The sequence below is a fragment of the Bos grunniens genome, chromosome 10 (assembly GCF_055505025.1).
Source record: "Bos grunniens cultivar Pamir isolate PY7600 chromosome 10, Bosgru_T2T1.0, whole genome shotgun sequence".
Lineage (NCBI taxonomy): Eukaryota > Metazoa > Chordata > Mammalia > Artiodactyla > Bovidae > Bos > Bos grunniens.
In genome coordinates this window covers 11194058-11214736 of record NC_141174.1, presented here as the reverse complement: position 1 = coordinate 11214736, position 20679 = coordinate 11194058, and the positions used below count along the sequence as shown (strand labels likewise).

At 40.6% G+C, this 20679-nt stretch overlaps 1 protein-coding gene across 46 annotated transcripts in view; it reads right to left on the bottom strand.

Annotated features, from left to right (window-relative positions):
* CEP128 (centrosomal protein 128) overlaps positions 1-20679 on the bottom strand; it is a 481052-nt gene that overhangs the window by 288009 nt on the left and 172364 nt on the right. For 36 of the 46 annotated variants that reach the window (XR_015133909.1, XR_015133910.1, XM_086319370.1 and 33 more), the window contains one exon: positions 15153-15317. The exons of the other annotated variants lie outside the window; for them this stretch is intronic. Coding sequence is in view for 34 of the 36 variants with exons in the window: in XM_086319370.1 (XP_086175496.1) it covers positions 15153-15317 (165 nt within the window). In the remaining 2 variants the exon portion in view is untranslated. The remainder of the gene's footprint in view (positions 1-15152; positions 15318-20679) is intronic. 46 annotated transcript variants of the gene reach the window in all.

Sequence of the window (20679 nt, the reverse complement as noted above, 5' to 3'; positions counted from 1 at the left end):
AAAGTTTAATCTAGAAAATTACTAACCTGCATTTCAAGCTGTATTGCAAAACAGCCAACAAATAAATAACACATTGATTGCAATCACATGTAACTACTTTTTTCAAATATTTGTTAGATCTTACATGAGTGTGTATTTCTTAAATTATGGCTATATATTAAACACCTGGATAGGTATTACAAAAATAAAAACAGAATAAAGCAATAGTTCAGATCAGTTTGAAAAAGTGCATGAACTCAACCTATGTGAGCCCAATAATACTCAGTGACAGGGGATGAGGGAAAGTCATAAACTAAGTTTTTTACTTGCTATTAAAGTCCAATAACAGGCACCTAATATTAGAATGACAGAAGGTGACCCAGGTTCGTAGGAATACTAAGCGCTCTGTCCGTATGTTCCTCTGGGACTTTACATAAGCTTCTGCTGCAGCACCTACTAACTCTGTGTGCCTTCTATGTGTGTCTCCTCATCAAACTGAGTTCCTCTAGGGCAAAGATGATTCCTCTTCATTTCAGAATCCCAGCACCACTCATACACTGACGATGGAAATGCAAATGGATATAACCACTATGGAAAACAGTATGAAGGTTCCCCCCAAAATAAGAATAGAACTACCATATGATCCAGCTAGCCCACTTCTGGGTATTTAGCCAGAGAAAATATATGTTTCCCTAAAGTTGCCCGTAGCATTATTTACAACGGCCATGATATAGAAACAACTTACATGTCCATATGGCTTCCCAGATGGCATTAGTGGGAAAGAACCCACCTGCCAATGCAGGAGACACAGAGATGCAGGTTCAATCCCTGGGTTGGGACAACCCCTTGGAGAAGGGACCGGCTACCCACTCCAGGATTCTTGACTGGAGAATCCCATGGACAGAAGGGCCTGGCGGGCTACAGTCCTTGGGGTCACAAAGACTGAGATGCAATTGAGCGACTAACACTTTTCACTTCCATGCTGCAACGTATATAGAAGTAGAATGTTGTACACATGAAATCTATATAATGTTATAAACTAATGTTATCTCAATGAAAAGTAAATTTTTTAAAAAAAGAGAAAAGAATGTCTCACATAGCAGTCAATTGATAAATCTTTCTGAAACATAAATATCCTTTTATGTTCCAATCATTCCACTAGTGTTTCTTTTTCTTTTTAACTGCATTTTCTATGTGCCAAGCATAGTAGTTTCCAACTATACAGTGAAAAAAAAATTAAGAAAAAACTAGAATCTCTAAACTTAAATAACTTCTCGTGTTTCAGTAAGTTTGTTTTTGGAATACATTAATTAGTAAAAATCACTGATGGCAAGCACCTTATCACTAGCAGGTTATTATAACAATCAAGGTAAGCTGATGTCACAAAAGTAAACGGCCCGCCAGTGGTAAGAAGTGAATCAGAATAAATCTTGAGGATAGACCCAGTAAGATCTTGTGATGAGTTAAGTACTCATCAGTACATTAAGTATGAGGTCTATCTGTGAGAGAGTAAGATAGTTCTTTATATGTATTTAGAAAGCAAAAGAACACTGTCATTCCTTCTAGAAGATTAAAATCAAAATGCTATTTTTTTAGTTAGATAGACACTTCCTTCCTCTCTGTAAGAAAATGCTTTACAATCTTTCTTTCAAAGGAGGGAAGAAATTAAGACTAATAGTATGTAAGAGTAAGAGCTACAGTACTCTCCAACTCTGTGACCTCGTGGTATGTAGCCCACCAGGCTCCTCTGTCTGTGATATTCTTCAGGCAAGAATACTGGAGTGGGATGCCATTTCCTCCTCCAGGGGATCTTCCTGACCCAGTGATCGAACCCATGTCTTTTAAGTCTCCTGCAATGGCAAGCAGGTTCTTTGCCACTAGCGCCACCTGGGATAACTGAAAAAAGTAATGGAATAATTAGAAAACTTGATAGATGATTTGATGCACGTTAAAACTTGAGTGAGAAAGACTTTCCAGTCTATAACCTGGTCTTAGGCAGGCTTGGGAAAGTTATGCATAAAACAGAAGTCCAAAAATAGAAATTCAAACTTAATTTCTGAACCCCATTTAAGGAAATTATTCTTCAGTTCAGTTCAGCTCAGTCACTCAGTCGTGTCTGACTCTGCAATCCCATGAATCGCAGCATGCCAGGCCTCCCTATCCAGCACCAACTCCCAGAGTTTACTCAAACTCATGTTCATTGAGTCTGTGATGCCATCCAGCCATCTCATCCTCTGTCAACCCCTTCTCCTCCTGCTCCCAACCCCTCCCAGCATCAGTCTTTTCCAATGAGTCAACTCTTTGCATGAGGTAGCCAAAGTACTGGACTTTCAGCTTTAGCATCATTCCTTCCAATGAACACCTAGGACTGATCTCCTTCAGAATGGACTGGTTGGATCTCCTTGCAGTCCAAGGGACTCTCAAGAGTCTTCTCCGACACCACAGTTCAAAGGCATCAATTCTTTGGCGCTCAGCTTTCTTCACAGTCCAACTCTCACATCCATACATGACCACTTGAAAAACCATAGCCTTGACTAGACGGACTTTTGTTGGCAAAGTAATGTCTCTGCTTTTCAATATGCTATCTAGGTTGGTCATAACCTTCCTTCCAAAGAGTAAGCGTCTTTTAATTTCATGGCTACAATCACCATCTGCAGTGATTTTGGAGCCCCCAAAAATAAAATCTGACACTGTTTCCCCATCTATTTGCCATGAATTGATGGAACCAGATGCCAAGATCTTCGTTTTCTGAATGCTGAGCTTTAAGCCAACTTTTTCACTCTCGTCTTTCACTTTCATCAAGAGGCTTTTTAGTTCCTCTTCACTCCTTGCCTCAGGGTTTTTAGTAATTTTTTTCTAGGAGAATATTGAACAATACAAAAGTCATTGGTAGCACAATCAAGAAGGTGTTAGGATACATTCCTAGAAATTAATATTCACAGTTGAAAACAAAAATGCCTCTAAAGGGTATTTTACACATTCATTAAACTTTAGGACCATTTTGTAATTATGACATATTTCTCTTAAGTCAATGCCTGGAAACAAATAACATTTAGTTATTTAAAATCAGCCACTTTTGATGCATTTCTATTTCTGAAACAAAACATGGACAGGAAACAAACAACTAGAGTTTTTTAAATTATGCATCTGGAAGGAACATTGTTTAATTTTCAAAAGAAGAAAATGCACCATTCATCTCCAGAAAAATGTTTATAAACTTACAGTGTCTTTAGAAAACCAACAGAATTTGCTTCTCTCCTCTTTTTCTTTTCCTTACAGGATGCTAAAGTATACATTTATTCCTATGAAAGGCTATAGGGGAAAAAACTGGAAAAATAAATATCCAAATAATATAACTCATGTATACAATAAAAACCTTCTACATATTGGCTTATCATAAATTTAAAGAATATTGCTTGTTCAATATTAAATGAAAAAAATGGACTGAGTCAACAAGCACTTTCAATGGTGATAAAATAAATGCTATGTAAACAAAGCTGGACGTTCACTGTATGAACCTTTCAGGGTCTACGAGGCAAGCTAGGTCTGCTCAGCATCTGGCAGAGCACGGACACACAGGCAGTAGAAACCTTTAGGCGGCCTATTCCTCTTGGCTAATTGACACCCCGCAAGCAACTAATACTATCATTCAGTCTAACTCCTACACTCTGGATATCACTCACAGTTTCACAAGGAAATGAAACCAAACTAGCAATACAGGATTTTAGAGAAAAGTGCTTCAAGGACTTCTTTCTTCTCAAGCTCCTGTAGTTATCAACCACTCAGCAAGTTCAAGATCCATATAGTCAAAGCTATGCTTTTCCCGTAGTCATGTATGGATGTGAGAGTTGGACTATAAAGAAAGTTGAGCGCTGAAGAATTGATGCCTTTGAACTGTGGTGTTGGAGAGGACTCTTGAGAATCCCTTGAACTGCAAGGAGATCCAACCAGTCAATCCTAAAAGAAATCAGTCCTGAATGTTCACTGGAAAGACTGATGCGGAAGTTGAACCTCCAATATTTTGGCCAGCTGATGCAAAGAACTGACTCATTTGAAAAGACCCAGATGCTGGGAAAGATAGAAGGCGGGAGGAGAAGGGGACAACAGAGGATGAGATGGTTGGATGGCATCACTGACTCAATGCACATGAGTTTGAGTAAGCTCCAGGAGTTGGTGATGGACAGGGAAGCCTGGTGTACTACAGTCCATGGGGTCACAACGAGTCGGATACAACTGAGTGACTGAACTGACAGCAAGTTAAAAGATTAAATGCCTCAAAAAGTGAAAGTGTTAGTCGCTCAGTCGTGTTCGACCCAATGGACTGTAGCCTGCCAGGCTCCTCTGTCTAGGAGATTTTCCAGGCAAGAATACTGGAAAGGGTTGCTATTTCCTCTTCCAGGGGATCTTCCAGACCCAGGGATCGAAACTACATCTCTTATACCTGCTGCATTGGCAGACAGCTTCTTCACAATTTCAGAGACCAGGGAAGCCCTTCAAAATGACTTGAAATGCCTCAAATTCAAATTCAAATCAGAGGTCATAAAGACACAAACTTGGATGTCACTCCTTAAATTCACTTAAAACCAATCGGTTAGATTGTAAATGGTTGGTAGTGAGTTCACTGCCAATGGGAAAGAAGTAGGAAGAGGCTTCTCCATATCTTCGTTTCAGCCTGGGGAAGTGTGAAAGTGTTAGTCACCCAGTCGTGTCCGACCCTGTGACCCTATGAACTGTAGCCCGCCAGGCTGCTTGGTCCATGGAATTCTCCAGGCAAGGATACTGGAGTGGGTTGCCATTCCCTTCACCAAGGGATGAAGGTCTCCCACATTGTGGGCAGATTCTTTACCATCTGAGCCACCAGGGAAGCTGCTTCAGTCTGGGAAGTAGAGACCAAATGTCCTTTCATGCATCTGTGGGTCTTGCCCCTCCCTCCACCACAGCTGGACGTAAAGGTCACTCCATCGACGCATTCTAAGCATGTTTCCTAACATCGGGCTGAGTGATTCACACATGGTAACACTCTGGTGTTTCCGTCAATTCTCTGAAAAAGTAAGGACTACTCTGGATTTAACAGCTATCAGGGATTCAGTTAAAAACACTTTACATTTCACACCAGTCAGAATGGCTGCGATCCAAAAGTCTACAAATAATAAATGCTGGAGAGGGTGTGGAGAAAAGGGAACCCTCTTACACTGTTGGTGGGAATGCAAACTAGTACAGCCACTATGGAGAACAGTGTGGAGATTCCTTAAAAAACTGGAAATAGAACTGCCTTATGATCCAGCAATCCCACTGCTGGGCATACACACTGAGGAAACCAGAAGGGAAAGAGACACGTGTACCCCAATGTTCATCGCAGCACTGTTTATAATAGCCAGGACATGGAAGCAACCTAGATGTCCATCAGCAGATGAATGGATAAGAAAGCTGTGGTACATATACACAATGGAGTATTACTCAGCCATTAAAAAGAATACATTTGAATCAGTTCTAATGAGGTAGATGAAACTGGAGCCTATTATACAGAGTGAAGTAAGCCAGAAGGAAAAACATCAATACAGTATACTAACGCATATATATGGAATTTAGAAAGATGGTAACAATAACCCGGTGTACGAGACAGCAAAAGAGACACTGATGTATAGAACAGTCTTATGGACTCTGTGGGAGAGGGAGAGGGTGGGAAGATTTGGGAGAATGGCATTGAAACATGTAAAATATCATGTAAGAAACGAGTTGCCAGTCCAGGTTCGATGCACGATACTGGATGCTTGGGGCTAGTGCACTGGGACGACCCAGAGGGATGGTATGGGGAGGGAGGAGGGAGGAGGGTTCAGGATGGGGAACACATGTATACCTGTGGCGGATTCATTTTGATATTTGGCAAAACTAATACAATTATGTAAAGTTTAAAAATAAAATAAAATTAGAAAAAAAAAAACACTTTACAAATAACAAATGATAAATTTATAATTTTGCCTTCAATTTGACCATTTTATTATTATTTTGTTTTTTTTTTTTAATTGGGAGAAACCTGACAGGAAATTACTCATAGTATCCTAGTTAGTGTTTATTTAAAGTGTCTGGTTTAAAGTTTGCCCTCAAATTAATATGTGGAAGTTATAGCTTTAGTCTATTCACACGATATAAAAAAGATGAAGAAAGAGTATAGATTGCCTAAAAATGGCCTAAAGTGTAATCATTAAAATAAATGCTACAAGTCAACAGCTCATTAACTTCTACTTCTTTCTCATACTTGTGGGGGAGAAACAAACAAAAAAACAGAGAATTCTGCCTGCTACTATTAAGGAGTTCTTGGTAAAAAATGTAAAACTGTGATTTTAGCAGAGTGACTATTTTATAGAACAGGTATCTGACAATCATATACATTTTTTCACCTCATGAAAAAGAACAATCCTAAACAGATGGTCAAATTAGAAACAAAACAAAATTAAACAATGCTGATTCATTTTTTCCAGTCACAGATATCTTTTATGTGGAAATATCAGGTTTTAATTTTTCTAAAAAAATTACTGATGACTTCTAATCCAAAATTTATACAGACTAAAAACAAATAAGAAAGGATATGGTAATCTTTTGACTATAATAACAACAAATTTAAATTCAACACTAAAGAAATCAATGAAAAGACAGAAACGTGAGTCATTTTACTGGCAGTAAATAAAGGGGAAAATACAAGAAATCTGTGCTCATATCCTGTTTCCAACACAAGTTGTGCAATGTTGGGCAAGTCACAATACTATGCTCTCAAACTCAGTTTCCAGCTTATGTAAAAATGGCATCATCATTACACTTGCAATCTGAATTATAATGATCTTTTTAAAGATCCACATTTTATATACGAAAATTATTTCTTAAGTGTTTTCAACCAATACAGCCATAGCTTTAAATTTGTTGCTACATGTCACTTCACAAACGATCTAAATAACGGATTTCATGAGAAGGAACAAAATCACATTTCTGCAAACCCTAATCTATTCAATGCTTACGTTCCTGTGAACTGCAATTGCCTTAGATTGTCTCACAATTCATCTCCTAATTGTTTCATTGCAGCTACTCACATCTCCCGAAAGAACTAATAATAGAAAATGAAGTTAAAGTATAACAATGGAGAAAACCAAGTATCATATCAGTTAGCTAAGCATCCCAGATAGCCTACGAAATCTATAAGCTGATCAGAAATGGTTCTATAGAGACCCTTTTGACTGGAAATCCCTTCATTAGGATTATAAATCCTTCAATTGGGCCCTATTTATCAAGTTCACTGCACTGCTTGGAGAGCAGGAATCTCTGGGACATAAGTCATGGGCTTTTTTTCACTGGGGACATATTTTTGTACTGTTTTCTTGTTTTTATTTCCCCAGACTGGCCAACACACAGACACTCATTGAAGGAAAGGGAAAGGAGGAGTGGGGAAGAGAGGGAGGGAAGGGGAGAGAGAGAGAGGAGGAGAGAATGAACAAACACCTATAGCCACAGGTCACCACATCTTTTATCTACACATAAACAGGTAAGCAGGGCTTCCCAGGTGGTGTGAGTGGTAAAGAATCCGTCTGCCAATGCAGGAGCCACAGGAGACACAGGTTCAATTTCTGGGTCAGGAAGATCCCCTGGAGAAGGAAATGGCAACCCACTCTAGTATTCTTGTCTGGGAAACCCAAGAATGAACAGAGGAGCCTAGCAGGCTACAGTTCATCAGGGTGCAAAAGAGAAGGACATGACTGAGCGACTGAGCACGCACGCAAACATATGAGCATGTATGGATACACATTTGTATCTCTTCATCCACAACTATTACTTATAAATTACCTACCATATGTCAAGCTCTGTACCTAATCTTGGGGATAGGAAAACAACCATGATGTGGTTCCTCTCTTCAAATAGCAAACATAATTACAAACCCACCCTCCTGTTTGTTCAACAGGAAATGCCAACTCTTCTCAAGTTGGCTCCTCCTTTGTGGACCATCATCTCAAGTGATTCGACACAGTTCTGGCTCAAAATGTCCAATCAACATAGTTCTGCAGTAAGTCTTATTCCCAGTTCCCTGGCCTGTCGGGAGCCGCGTTAGGCATTACTGACAAAATAGAGGCACGGCCCTAAACTCCCTCCCTTTGTTCCGTAGGCACAGACCCGGAATGAAGGAGTTAGGCTTTGTGATTCTGACTTGTTTTTCCCTTTCCATGGCTGAGTTGACTGAAGAGAATATTAAGGTGCTTATTGTTTTTGAGAGGAGCATGAAAAGGCATAAAGCCTTCTGCAGCTGTTCTCAAAGAATAACTCATAAAGTTAATCACTGACATTTGTTCAAGGACTTTTACAAAAAAGTGTTTCAGGGTGAGCACACAGGCCGCAGCTTGAGGCCATGGGAGGGATTGCTATCTGAGGCCCATTTGTGAGAAAAGTTTATGGCAAAGGAGTTTGCTGAATTTAGGGTTTAGGAATAATTAAAATAGTTAGAAGCTAAAGATTTAATGATTGCTGTAATGTTAGCATATTCTACTATAGCTTATAGAAATTAGGGACTTTAGAGATATTATTAGGTAGAAGCCCTTTCTAAGAAATAGTGAGCTTAGGATACTAGCGGCAAACAGGACTTAGAAAGGTAAGAATTAAACTGAGGAATGTGGTATGCAGCCCAGACATTAGCATGAGTTACAGTGTATTCACAAGGACACATGAGAAAAAGTAGGTAAGAGAATCGCTGAAGAAGGAACTCCTTTTGAGGGGCAACAATGATTTTTGGAGAAAAATAAATCTGGGTCCATGGGAACGAAAAATATCAAGCCTCTGACCTAATGCTTTTGTAAAAGTATAAAAGAAAACCATAAGCTTGAAATAAACAGGCAGTCCAAGAAAACTGAGAGGCTGCCTCAGTTTCTCTCTCGCCAACACCACTCACCCCTTCAGGTTGAATCCCTGGCTGCTGGAGCTGAACTCCGGCACTGGCCCTTAATCCTTAACATATCATAAGTAGTTAATCAATGCTTGCCGATTGGTTTATTGCTTGGCTGATTAACTAGCATCCACTTGGTAACTTAACAATAATAAAATAATGGTAGCTGCTAATTGATAGCTGATCAGGTATCAGACACTCTGCCAAGCACTTTAAATACATTTTCACATTTAACTCCATTAGAATTTATTATTATACTGGTTTTAAGGATGATATAACTGAGACTTTGAGTTTTAAGCAACTTGCCTAATGCCACATGGCTAGAAAATGATTTAAACTGAACGTTCTGTCCATAGCTGTCAACACCTCACTACCTCTGAAAGAGAAAGACCCTATCTGGATATAACTTGATCCAATGAAGTTTTGATTCACAACTAATTATACTAAAAAAAATTAGGTGAACAAAAACAGCTAAGTCAATCAAAAGGATACAACAATCATGTAAACAAAATATATTAAACAAAAGTAAGCCCATAGGCTATGTGTGTATGAGTGTGTGTCTCTGTATTCTTAGATTATTTACCATTTTAGACTTTAGGTATCTTTTCTTTGCATCAGCACCTATTATCAGGACTTGACTATATATTCAATAGTTTTAACAATCGAAAGGGATATTGCTTTTAATGATCCCACTATAAACTTTCAACTTCAGACCTGCATCTTATCCCCAGCATCCAGCAATGCCTCCCACATACTAGATGCTCAATATATAGCAAAGGACTACAGGAATCCCCAATTATCTGAGGGATACATTCCAAGACCCCACCAGGGGATACCTGAAACTGCAGACAGTACCAAATCCTTTACATGTTTTTCCTACACATCCATCAGTTCAGTCGCTCAGTTGTGCCCGACTCTTTGCGACCCCATGGACTGCAGCACTCCAGGTCTCCCTGTCCTTCACCATCTCCCGGAGCTTACTCAAACTCATGTCCATTGAGTTGGTGATGCCATCCAACCATCTCATCCTCTGTTGTCCCGTTCTCCTCCTGCCTTCAGTCTTCCTCAAGATCACGGTCTTTTCCAATGAGTCAGCTCTTCCCATCATGTGGCCAAAGTATTGGAGCTTCAGCATCAGTCCCTCCGATGAATATTCAGGGTTGATTTCCTTTAAGATTGACTGGTTTGATCTCCTTGCAGATCAAGGGACTCTCAAGAGACTTCTCTGGCACCACAGTTCAAAAGCATCGATTCTTCAGCACTCAGCCTTCTTTATGGTCCAGCTCTCACATCCCACACACGACCACTAGAAAACCCAGAGCTGTGACTATACAGAGCTTTGTCAGAAAAGTGATGTCTCTGCTTTGTGAGCAGAGTGATGATGCTCCACACATACATACCTATAATAAAGTTTAACTTATAAACCAGCACAGTAAGAGATTACCAATAGTAACTAATAATGAAATAGGACAACTGTAATGATCCACTGTAATAAAAGTTATATGAAGGTGGTCTCTTTATCAAAATATCTTACTGTACCATATTCACCACACTTCTGGTGAGGATATGAGACATTAAAATGCCTACATGATGAGACAGCGTTAAGCTACTACTGACCTTCTGATAATATCTCAGAAGGAGGATCTCACATGCTTTGGGTGATTCTGGGCCATCAAGCCATGATGATGTGGCTGGTTGGATGTTAGCAGCAGATTGAGATAAGAGGGCATCCCAGGTGGAAAAAAGTGGAACAGAGGAAGATTTCACCATGTTACTCAGAATAATGTGCAATTTAAAACTTCCGAATTATTTCTAGAATTTTCCAGTTAATCTTTCTGCACCGCAATTGGTCCAAAATTGGTAATTTCAGTAATCTGCTGTGGCAGATATCTGAAATTGTGGACAGGGAAACCACTAAGGGAGGCTGGGGAGAATCCACTATACAACCACTAACTCCAGAAACTGTCGACTGAAAAAAACGTACAACATAAGAGTTAAGCTTTATCTGGGGCAAATGGAGGGCTGCAGCCTGGGAAACAGCACCTCAGAGAGCTCTGGGCAACTGCTCCAAAGAGGTAGGGGGCAAAGTCAATACATAGCTGGTTCTGGTGGTGAATACAGAGTTCATGCAATCAAACATTTATCTTTGCAAAGCCTTTCTGCTAGTCACAAGGAGCTGATGTCACCATCAAAGGATTTAGGGCTTTTCTAGATATGAGCAGGTGTAAGGATTGGGTTCATAAAATCAGCTCCTGAAAATATCTAACTCTCTGGAGACCTGCTCTGCCAGTTTTCCCAGAGCACAGCGTGCCGCCTCCCTGATCTCTACCTTGAAGTGCCTTAGGGAGGTATTGAAAGTCAGCAGCCAGAGCAGCACATGATGTAATCCTTACAGAGGAAGATGGCAAGGGCAGGTGACAATTTAAAGTTGATAAAAACTCTGTTCTAAGGTAAATGTTCTATGTATTTACTTATTTATTTAATTTTGCCTGTGCCATAGGGCATGCAGGATCTTAGTTTCTCAACCAGGGATCAAACGCAAGCCCCTTGCAGGGGAAGAACGAAGTCTTAACCACTGGACCACCGGGGAAGTCTCAAATGTTCCATTTATATGAATGCACGATACTGCATATATATCTGGAACATCACAAATATAATAGTGAAGAAACATTTATTCTAAGCAGAATAAGGTAACCTTTACACTTTCAATGTATCAAAAACTTCTCTACTATTTCCTAAATGCAAATAACTAAATATATAACATGTTAATACAACTTTCTGGCTACATTTTAATTATGAAAAACTTGGAAAATTAAGCATTATCTCCAAAGCAACTATACCCTGAAAACAGATACATTAAATATTTGTGAACATTAGACATAATGAAAACAAAGTGTGACGTAAGAGCTAAACTACAACAACTGTCAAGGTTGTAGGCCTAAATTTAGCAACTTAAGCACATTTAATCATAAACACGAAGTTTACTTAAGTTTTATTTCCTTGATTTTAACAATTACTAGAAAGGTAAATGTATATACAGAAATGACAGAGGAAAAGAAGAGCAAAGCATGAAAGTTTCTTCTAGAGGTTTATGCGGAGTTTTATGACACCCTACGCCTTGATAATTCCTTTATTACAGATGTTAGTTAGTAACACTTATCAAGAATAGGATTCATCTGGCCCAGTCTATCCTGCCCTATCCTATTATCCAAATGCTAAGAGTCCTTTCTCTATTTGACTTGTATCACACTGGAAGGCAAATCCTTTCAAGAAGCTGGTAAAGACACAGGGATGGTTGGATGGCATCACCAACTCAATGGACACGAATTTGAGTAAACTCTGGGAGTTGGTGATGGACAGGGAGGCCTGGCGTGCTGCAGTCCATGGGGCCGCAAAGAGTCGGACACGACTGAGCAACTGAACTGAACTGAAAGACACAGAACACAAGTTTAAATATTCTATCTTCTATTCTTAGTTGACACTTTGCCACAAAAGTAGTGACTTGCTGAAAGTCCATAGTATTCTACCCTATGCCTGATGCATAGTGTGCATGCACGCTAAGTCGCTTTAGTTGTGTCTGACTCTTTGCGACCCTGCATGAGGAGAAGGGGCGACAGAGGATGAGGTAGTTGGATGTGATCACCGACTCAATAAGCCTGAGTTTAAGCAACTCCAGGAGACGGTGAAGGACAGGGAAGCTTTGCGTACTGCAGTCCATGGGGTCACAACAGTCAGACACAAGTGCGTGACTGAACAACAACATGGACTGTAGCCCACCAGGCTCCTCTGTCCATGGGATTCTCCAGGCAGGAACACTGGAGGCGGTTGCCATGCCCTCCTCCAGGGGATCTTCCCGACCCAGAGATCGAACCTGTGTCTCTAATGTTCCCTGCATTGCCAGGCGGCTTCTTTACCACTCAGTTAAGTTCAGTCACTCAGTCGTGTCCGACTCTCTGCGACCCCATAAGTCGCAGCACGCCAGGCCTCCCTGTCCATCACCAACTCCTGGAGTTGACTCAAACTCACGTCCATCGAGTATGCCATCCAGCCATCTCATCCTCTGTCATCCCCTTTCCCTCCTGCCCGCAATTCCCCCCAGAATCAAAGTCTTTTCCAATGAGTCAACTTTTCACATGAGGTGGCCAAAGTACTGGAGTTTCAGCTTTAGCATCATACCTTCCAAAGAACACCCAGGACTGATCTCCTTCAGAATGGACTGGTTGGATCTCCTTGCAGTCCAAGGGACTCTCAAGAGTCTTCTCCAACACCACAGTTCAAAAGCATCAATTCTTCGGCACTCAGCTTTCTGCACAGTCCAACTCTCACATCCATACATGACCACTGGAAAAACCAGTGGTCTTGACTAGATGGACCTTTGTTGGCAAAGTAATGTCTCTGCTTTTGAATACGCAATCTAGGTTGGTCATAACTTTTCTTCCAAGGCATAAGCCTCTTTTAATTTCATGGCTGCAGTCACCATCCACAGTGATTGTGGAGCCCCAAAAAATAAAGTCTGACACTGTTTCCCCATCTATTTCCCATGAAGTGATGGGACCAGATGCCATGATCTTCGTTTTCTGAATGTTGAGATTTAAGCCAACTTTTTCACTCTCCACTTTCACTTTCATCAAGAGGCTTTTTAGTTCCTCTTCACTTTCTGCCATAAGGGTGGTAAAATCTGTATATCTGAGCTTATTGATATCTCTCCCGGCAATCTTGATTCCAGCTTGTGCTTCTTCCAGCCCAGTGTTTCTCATGATGAGTCTGCATATAAGTTAAATAAGCAGGGTGACAATATACAGCCTTGACATACTCCTTTTCCTATTTGGAACCAGTCTGTTGTTCCATGTCCAGTTCTAACTGTTGTTTCCTGACCTGCATATAGGTTTCTCAAGAGGCAGGTCGGGTGCTCTGGTATTCCCATCTCTTTCAGAATGTTCCACAGTTTATTGTGATCCACACAGTCAAAGGCTTTGGCATAGTCAATAAAGCAGAAATAGATGTTTTTCTGGAACTCTCTTGCTTTTTCCATGATCCAGCAGATGTTGGCAATTTCATCTCTGGCTCCTCTGCCTTTTCTAAAACCAGCTTGCACATCTGGAAGTTCACGGTTCACATATTGCTGAAGCCTGGCTTGGAGAATTTTGAGCATTACTTTACTAGCATGTGAGATGAGTCCAATTGTGCGGTAGTTTGAACATTCTTTGGCATTGCCTTTCTGTAGGACTGGAACGAAAACTGACCTTTTCCAGTCCTGTGGCCACTGCTGAGTTTTCCAAATTTGCTGGCATATTGAGTGCAGCATTTTCACAGCATCATCTTTCAGGATTTGAAACAGCTCAACTGGAATTCCATCACCTCCACTAGCTTTGTTCGTAGTGATGCTTTGTAAGGCCCACTTGACTTCACGTTCCAGGATGTCTGGCTCTAGGTGAGTGATGACACCATCGTGATTATCTGGGTCATGAAGATCTTTTTTGTACAGTTCTTCTGTGTATTCTTGCCACCTCTTCTTAATATCTTCTGCTTCTGTTAGGTCCATATCATTTCTGTCCTTGATTGAGCCCATCTTTGCATGAAATGTTCCCTTGGTATCTCGTATTTTCTTGAAGAGATCTCTAGTCTTTCCCATTTTGTCTTTACCACTAGTGCTACCTGAAAAGCCCCGATATACAGCAGATACACCCCAAATTTTACAGAGCTACTGATAGGAAAGTAATGAGTCTGTTGGTAATGTTCCAGGTTACCAACCTTCTTAAGCTTCAGTCTCTGTAACTTCAAAAATGAGCCTAATAGTATCAATTTCATAAAATGACTATGAGCATGAAGAGTGCCTAGTACACAATGACCACTTAACCATTACATATTTTATTTTGAACCATGGTTTCCTCATGGGTTAAAGGGATCAATAAAATCTAACTCAAAGAGTTGTGTGAATTAAATGAGCACACATAAATCAATCTGTTGGCATAAATGCTTGCCATAGAGTAGGTCTTCAATAAACCATAACTCCTTTCTTTGCTACCTTGCCTATAAATATCTATTTTAAGATCCATTAGAAATTTAAAATAAAGCGTATTAGAAGGTTACTTGTTGTTGAAAGAATAAAAATCACAGCATCCTAATAAACTTCTATGACTGTATCTGGCACTGATACAACTTTTCTATGAAAGCTGAAAATTAGCATTTATTAACTTCTATGTTCTAGAAGAAATGCAAATAAGCCTTTTCAATTCGAATCCATCCACATGTTTACCTTTTCTTCTAGTTCATCCTTCAAACACTGGTATTTTAGCTTCAATTTTTTGTTCTCATTTGCATTCTGGGTTAATTCCTCTGTCAGCCTGTCATACTGTGATTTCAGCTTCTCCAGCTGGCAACGCTGCACTTGTGCCATATTCTTATCTTCTAAGCTTTCTGCCTGAGGAAAAAAGGAGAAAAGACAAAGTCCACTGGCCGCAGCCAAACTGTACACGAGACAAGTCCCGCGTTGCATCAGTGGGCAAACACCGGGAGGTTTTGCTACTTCTGAGCCTTCCCACGTAGACAGACACGCAAAGAAACATCCTTTCCATGTGCCAAGCCCTGTGTAGCGCTAACTGGGCAACCAAGTAAGTGCAAGGTACTGCACTAGGTGCTGAAGGTAACAGACATGAACCATAAAAGACAGAGACGCAACAATCAAGTCTGACAACGATGAATAAGAAGTTCTTAATAAAGGTGTAAGCAGGGGTCTGTAACCCAAAGAAGGGACATTACCTGCCGAGAAATGCCCCCACAAGGACACACTGTGGCATATCACTGCCTGATCAGTTTCCTTTTCTATAAGAGGAGCGTCACAGTGTTCCTTTTCAAGCTACCTCCTCGTCTTCTGTGAAAGAATTGTGTGCTTTTTTGTGCAATGTAATTATGAATAGCACTCTTGTGGGGTTAGAAAGATTATGAATTGCAGCAGTGAAAAAACTATAAACAACTAAGTATGTAAAAGAGGTTTACCAGGGATTATTTCAGTACTAATAATGCAATAATGTGCCTGGTTTTCATTTATTATTTGAAATATAACCAGAATCAGCTTTAAAAAAAAAATTAGTAATTTCCTAATATTACAGGAATAATGTGTGGAGGGGATTCAACAAAGACTTGCCAGGTATGTGAACTTAAATACCTTTGAAAGGACAACAGTGAGGATGCTGACTCTATGTCAGGCATGGCATTAAGACCTTTTTGTATTGCTTTTCCTCATTTCATCCTCACAACAACCTGCCCAGAGAGATATTATTACTGTCTCCTTTTTTGAAACTCGAGCAGAACAACACTAATAATTCTCCCAAGGGGATGCAGTGACCATAACACAGCCAGGATTTGAACCCAGAAATTCTCTCTGCTGCCCATGTTTTCAGCTGCTCTGCCTTACCACCTTTAAAAGGTACATACATCATAAGGTTTGAAAAACCAGCTGGGTGCACTTGCAACGCGGTTAGTACTAGTTACAGCCACCAGTTACTGACAGCCTGCAAGCACCTACATAGAATCTGTTTAAAATACATTTCAATGCCTCAAATATATTTGCTTCTTTCCTTTGTACACATTTACTGTATGGATTTAATTAGGTACACGGGAACATAATCATGGGAAGTAGTTTCCCGAAGGGAAGACGTTGTGTGAGTTTCAGACAAAATCTCCATCTTATTCACCCAACAAAATTCAGCGAAGACCTGATGCCACTCTGAGTTAACAAAAGAACTGATCTTTTTTTAAATTAGGAATCCTGTATTCACTATCCAAAAATAAATTTTCAAAATAGAGTCTCCCACCAGGAAAACTGTTCCATTATGATTTTAAGCTTCAGCAGAATGCCTGGCTGTTCTTTGTGTCTTATAGAGAGCAAGGGTATAGACGGTCTTGCCCTAAGGCCAGTGGTGAGCTGGGCCAGCTCACAGAGACTCTCAGGGAGCCACTGTGTTCAGCTCCCAACTCTGTGTCCAGTGATGATGTTTGATAGCTTGAAACCAGTCAAAAGGGGGCTCTTAAATCACTGAAGTTGGCAAATGCTACAGATCAGGGCTCCCTTCTTTGCCCCCGGAGAACTCGTTTTAGAACATTTACCAGAACACTAATGCCTAGGTTTGACGAAGAACTTACTTCTTTTGGTGGTCTCATTATTATGCTTACATTTCATTTTAGGGTTTACACAGTGATGTCACTCACAAAAACCCTGAGAGAGAGAAAGACGTGACTGTTCCTGTTCTACTGATGAAGTACAAAGAGGTTAAGTAACTTGACAAAGATCATATAGCCAGCAAATCGCAAAAATACACAACTCTACTCTTGGTCTTCTGATCCCAGTAAGGCTCTACAAAATTATCTTTGTTGAAATCATCTTGAGGTGATAACAGCCTTCAAATAACCTTAAAAGAGTCTTCAGATATTAATAGCAGCAAGAACATTTCATTATAATATTTTACATTTAAATTCAAAAAATAGGCATGAGAAGGGTGGGTCTTGATGGGGAAAAATATATAATTTGTGCAGAGAAAAAAAAAATGGGTAATGTATCAGCACTTACTAGACTCAGAAAAAGTGATAAATTAAGGTGAAGCCAAAAGAGAAATACAACATTTACAGAGCTATTTATCTATAGCCCTCTTGTACATAACTCGACATATTAAATTTTTGATGATGACCACTGCTATCAACTATTTTTAATAATATAAATGAGTCAAAAGTACAGGATTATATTAATAAAACAGCATGAGGTGGGGTTGTCCCTCATGGGTGATTTCGGTTTAAGAGAACAGGACTGAGTTCTCACAATCCCTGGTCTCCTTTTAAGCACATATGCTGCTGCTCTTGTACCACATTAAAGAGTGACTATAAAATCCCTCATCTTAGTCTTCCAAATTAAAAACAAACTAACTAAAAAAAAATCTAAGCAGCTAATACCTGCTGCCTGTCCCTCTGGAGAGGTATGAATACACCCCAAACACACCAAAATATAAGGCAGCCTAAATGGACGGTACTAGTGGTAGCCACAGACCGCTATGGAAACAGAGGAGCAAGAGATTTATCTCAACCTCAGTTGAGATATAGCTATCTTCAGTGAATCCATAAGAGAGGTAAAAAATTAACTGGGCCTTGAAAGGTTAGGCACCCCTTTTCCTCCTGCAGACTGGGGGAAAGACAATCTGGACGAAGAGCAGGCAGTGAGAAGTCGGTGCAGGAAATGGTTTTCCGTTTGTATGAGGCCAGATGGGGAACAGAAAAAGGCTCCAAGTGTGAACAGCTCAGGTGGGACCACATCAGGGAAGACTGGACTAGATCTGAGACTTTGTTACTGATATACTAATGGGTTTTGAAGGTTTCTGAGCAGGAAGTGATACCCTTGGATCAGCGTTCTGAAAGAGGCAACACAGGTGGTATCTGAAGGCTGAAAGGGAGGAGTTGGGGGTAGAATGAGGGACTAAGGGGGAAGTAGGGAGGCTCCTCAGAGCTGTGTCTCACGTCTCCACAGTCCAAATCAGCAGGCTGAAGTCCACTTGCTACTATGATGCATGCTATATTGTTCATACGCCAAGGCGTCCCGGGGCAAATGCAGTTTCTGTCAAGCAGGCTGTACCTCCTGACTTCACCTCCCTCTCAAGAAAGTATGTTTTCAATACAATGTGAGAATGATGTTTTTACACAGATGATCTTAAATCTGCAAGGGCTGATTAAATTATTACTAACTCCTGCTGGAATGCATGTTTATCACACAACTACATAGTGATGATGAGAATATGAAATATGTCAGTAATACCAACAAGAAAAAGAGGGTGCAGTTTCAACATTGCCAGAAAAACCTAAAGTTCCTTGAAAGAACCATTTCTCAATTCATGACCTAACAAATCATGACATACACATCCTCGTGCAAAAACACTGCCTTCCATTGAGATTCACACTATTTCGACTCTGCCTTCCTGGTTAGCGGTAGCCAACCGACCAGTCATCCTCTTCACTGACGTTTTTGGCGTGTGACCTGTTAACACCTTCGCAACAGCATCATGAACACCCAAATATCTACCCAACAAACTAACATCAAAGTTATTTGACCCATTCGCTTCCAACCACCTTCACCCACATTCCACAATGGCAACTCCCTGCATTACCACTCGCCTGGACCTCAGCTCGGAAAATCTAAGCTCCAGTCGAGGAACTGCTACCAAACAAGCAGCCTGTGGTCATCGATTCCTTTCCCTCCACTCTCTGGTTCCCTTGTCCGTGACACTTCTTCAGTGGTAGCCACGCGGGAGCACATTACCTGCTCCCAGACTGGCCTCGCGCGGTTGGTACCAGCCTTCACCACCACAAACAACTCACTGCACAGCCGCTGTACTCAAGATTCATATCAACAACCCGAGTCCATCCCTATCAACCTTCCCTAGCTTACTGAGCTCTTTCAGAACCTTCAGAGGAAGACACGCCCTGTCTCCTGCTGAAATCTACCCACTCTGTTATTAGTCCGCCGCCGCCGCCAAGTCGCTTCAGTCGTGTCCGACTCTGTGCGACCCCACCGACTACAGCCTATCAGGCTTCTCTGTCCATGGGATTCTCCAGGCAAGAACACTGGAGTGGGTTGCCATTTCCTTCTCTGTTATTGGTCCAGCCCCTCACATCTCCCCACAGACCTTCTCCCCCAAGTTGTGACAAATGGAACGAACACATTTAGTTCATCTTTTAGCTTGTCTGCTGCACTGATACTCATGACTATACTCTTCTGAAATGTCCTCCTTAGGTTTACAAGACACCATTCTCTTCTGGTTCTCCTCCTGTGTCGCATGTGGTTCTGTGTTCTGTATTTCCTAGGAACTCTTTCTCAGTTTGCTCGATTCTTCCCTTAAACAGTGGTGTTCTAGAATTTCATCCTCTTATTTCTCCTTGCATAATCTCATCCAAACCCTGTGATTTCAACTACCAACAATGGGTTACTGGCTCCCAAACATCTAACTTGAATCTCAACTTACTCCTCAACTTCTAACCCACTACGCAGTAAACCGTTCCACCTAGACTTTCATGATTAAGTTTAAGGTCTCTTCACCTAACTCACAACATGCTAAGAAGCTGGATTTGACATTACTCTCTCCAAATATGTTGCTCTGTCTATATTATCCATCTGGACAAACAGCTTCATTATCCAACTAGTCACCCAAAACTAAAGCTAGCCAGTCTAGAGTCTAAATCTTTTCCAGTACAGCAATGTAGTTAAGAACTCAAGTATCTGACTACCTTAGTTCAAGCCCTACCTCTATTACTCTCCAGTGTAAGATCTTGGAAAAGTTACTTCTCACGTCTGAATTTCTTCATTGGAGAGAAATTAACATCACACAATCTACAGAGATGATGTATTAAATGAGTAATACAGATAAAGTTCTTACAGTAATAAAACCAGCACAACCTAAGTGCTGAAAAAAATGTCTGCTAGTATTATTATTGTCACAACCAACCAATCAATATAGGATATGTATTTTATTTTCTATATATGTATTCATATATATATGTGTGTGTGTGTGTATATATTTATATATATATTATATATATGCTGCTGCTAAGTCACTTCAGTCATGTCCGACTCTGTGAAACCCCATAGACGGCAGCCCACCAGGCTTCCCCATCCCTGGGATTCTCTAGGCAAGAACACTGGAGTGGGTTGCCATTTCCTTCTCCAGTGCATGACAGTGAAAAGTGAAAATGAAGTCTCTCAGTTGTGTCCAACTCCTAGCGACCCCATGGACTGTAGCCTACCAGGC